The sequence below is a fragment of the Penaeus monodon genome, chromosome 30 (assembly GCF_015228065.2).
Source record: "Penaeus monodon isolate SGIC_2016 chromosome 30, NSTDA_Pmon_1, whole genome shotgun sequence".
NCBI classification, from domain to species: Eukaryota; Metazoa; Arthropoda; class Malacostraca; order Decapoda; family Penaeidae; genus Penaeus; species Penaeus monodon.
In genome coordinates, this window is record NC_051415.1 from 4,186,661 (window position 1) to 4,187,198 (window position 538).

The 538-nt window shown below is 54.6% G+C and overlaps 2 protein-coding genes across 2 annotated transcripts in view; both read right to left on the minus strand.

The window, feature by feature from the left end:
* The window catches only part of LOC119592272 (mucin-19-like), a 37,107-nt gene that overhangs the window by 3,051 nt on the left and 33,518 nt on the right, over positions 1 to 538 (minus strand). Inside the window, exons 4-5 of the mRNA XM_037941102.1 lie at positions 286 to 343; positions 28 to 134 (exon numbers count right to left, since the gene is read on the minus strand). Coding sequence (XP_037797030.1) covers positions 28 to 134; positions 286 to 343 — 165 coding nt within the window. The remainder of the gene's footprint in view (positions 1 to 27; positions 135 to 285; positions 344 to 538) is intronic.
* The window catches only part of LOC119592473, a gene marked incomplete in the record, with an annotated part of 52,011 nt that overhangs the window by 254 nt on the left and 51,219 nt on the right, over positions 1 to 538 (minus strand). Inside the window, 2 exon segments of the mRNA XM_037941301.1 lie at positions 1 to 134; positions 286 to 343. Coding sequence (XP_037797229.1) covers positions 1 to 134; positions 286 to 343 — 192 coding nt within the window.

Genomic DNA, 538 nt, shown 5'->3' on the forward strand with positions numbered 1-538 from the left:
CCCTGGGTCTGCGGGCGCGAGGAGGGCTGGGCGCGAGGCTGGGCGTGCACCACGGGCGTCTGGTGCTCGGGCGTCGCGCCGCTGAAGGCGATCTGGTGCAGCATAGACACGGGGATCCAGCCCTTCAACGGCGCCTGTAAGAGAACGCGAGGGAATCAGATCCTACTCCCGGCTAAGAGGCGCTCGTGGCGGTGGCTGGTTATTGTGAGGCGGTGGAATTTATGATTCAGGTGTCATGGCATTTATAGGTCAGATTCTGTCACAGGAACCCGCAGGAAGAGTTACCCAGGGCGTGGCTGCAGCTCCAGAGGCAGGCCACTTCTTAGGCAGTGCGGCCCTTGACCTTGAACAGAGGTTAGGGGAAATACGACAAACGTTAGGGCCTTCACGCTCCAGTAAGGGAAAATAAAGAAAATAATGAGGGAACAAACAGTGTCACAGGTATTTTCTGAACGTCAATCAAGCATGCTGCTCCTTATCTCCACAAAAGACTCATGAATTTCAGCTATGCACACAGATGATACATACATACACAGAT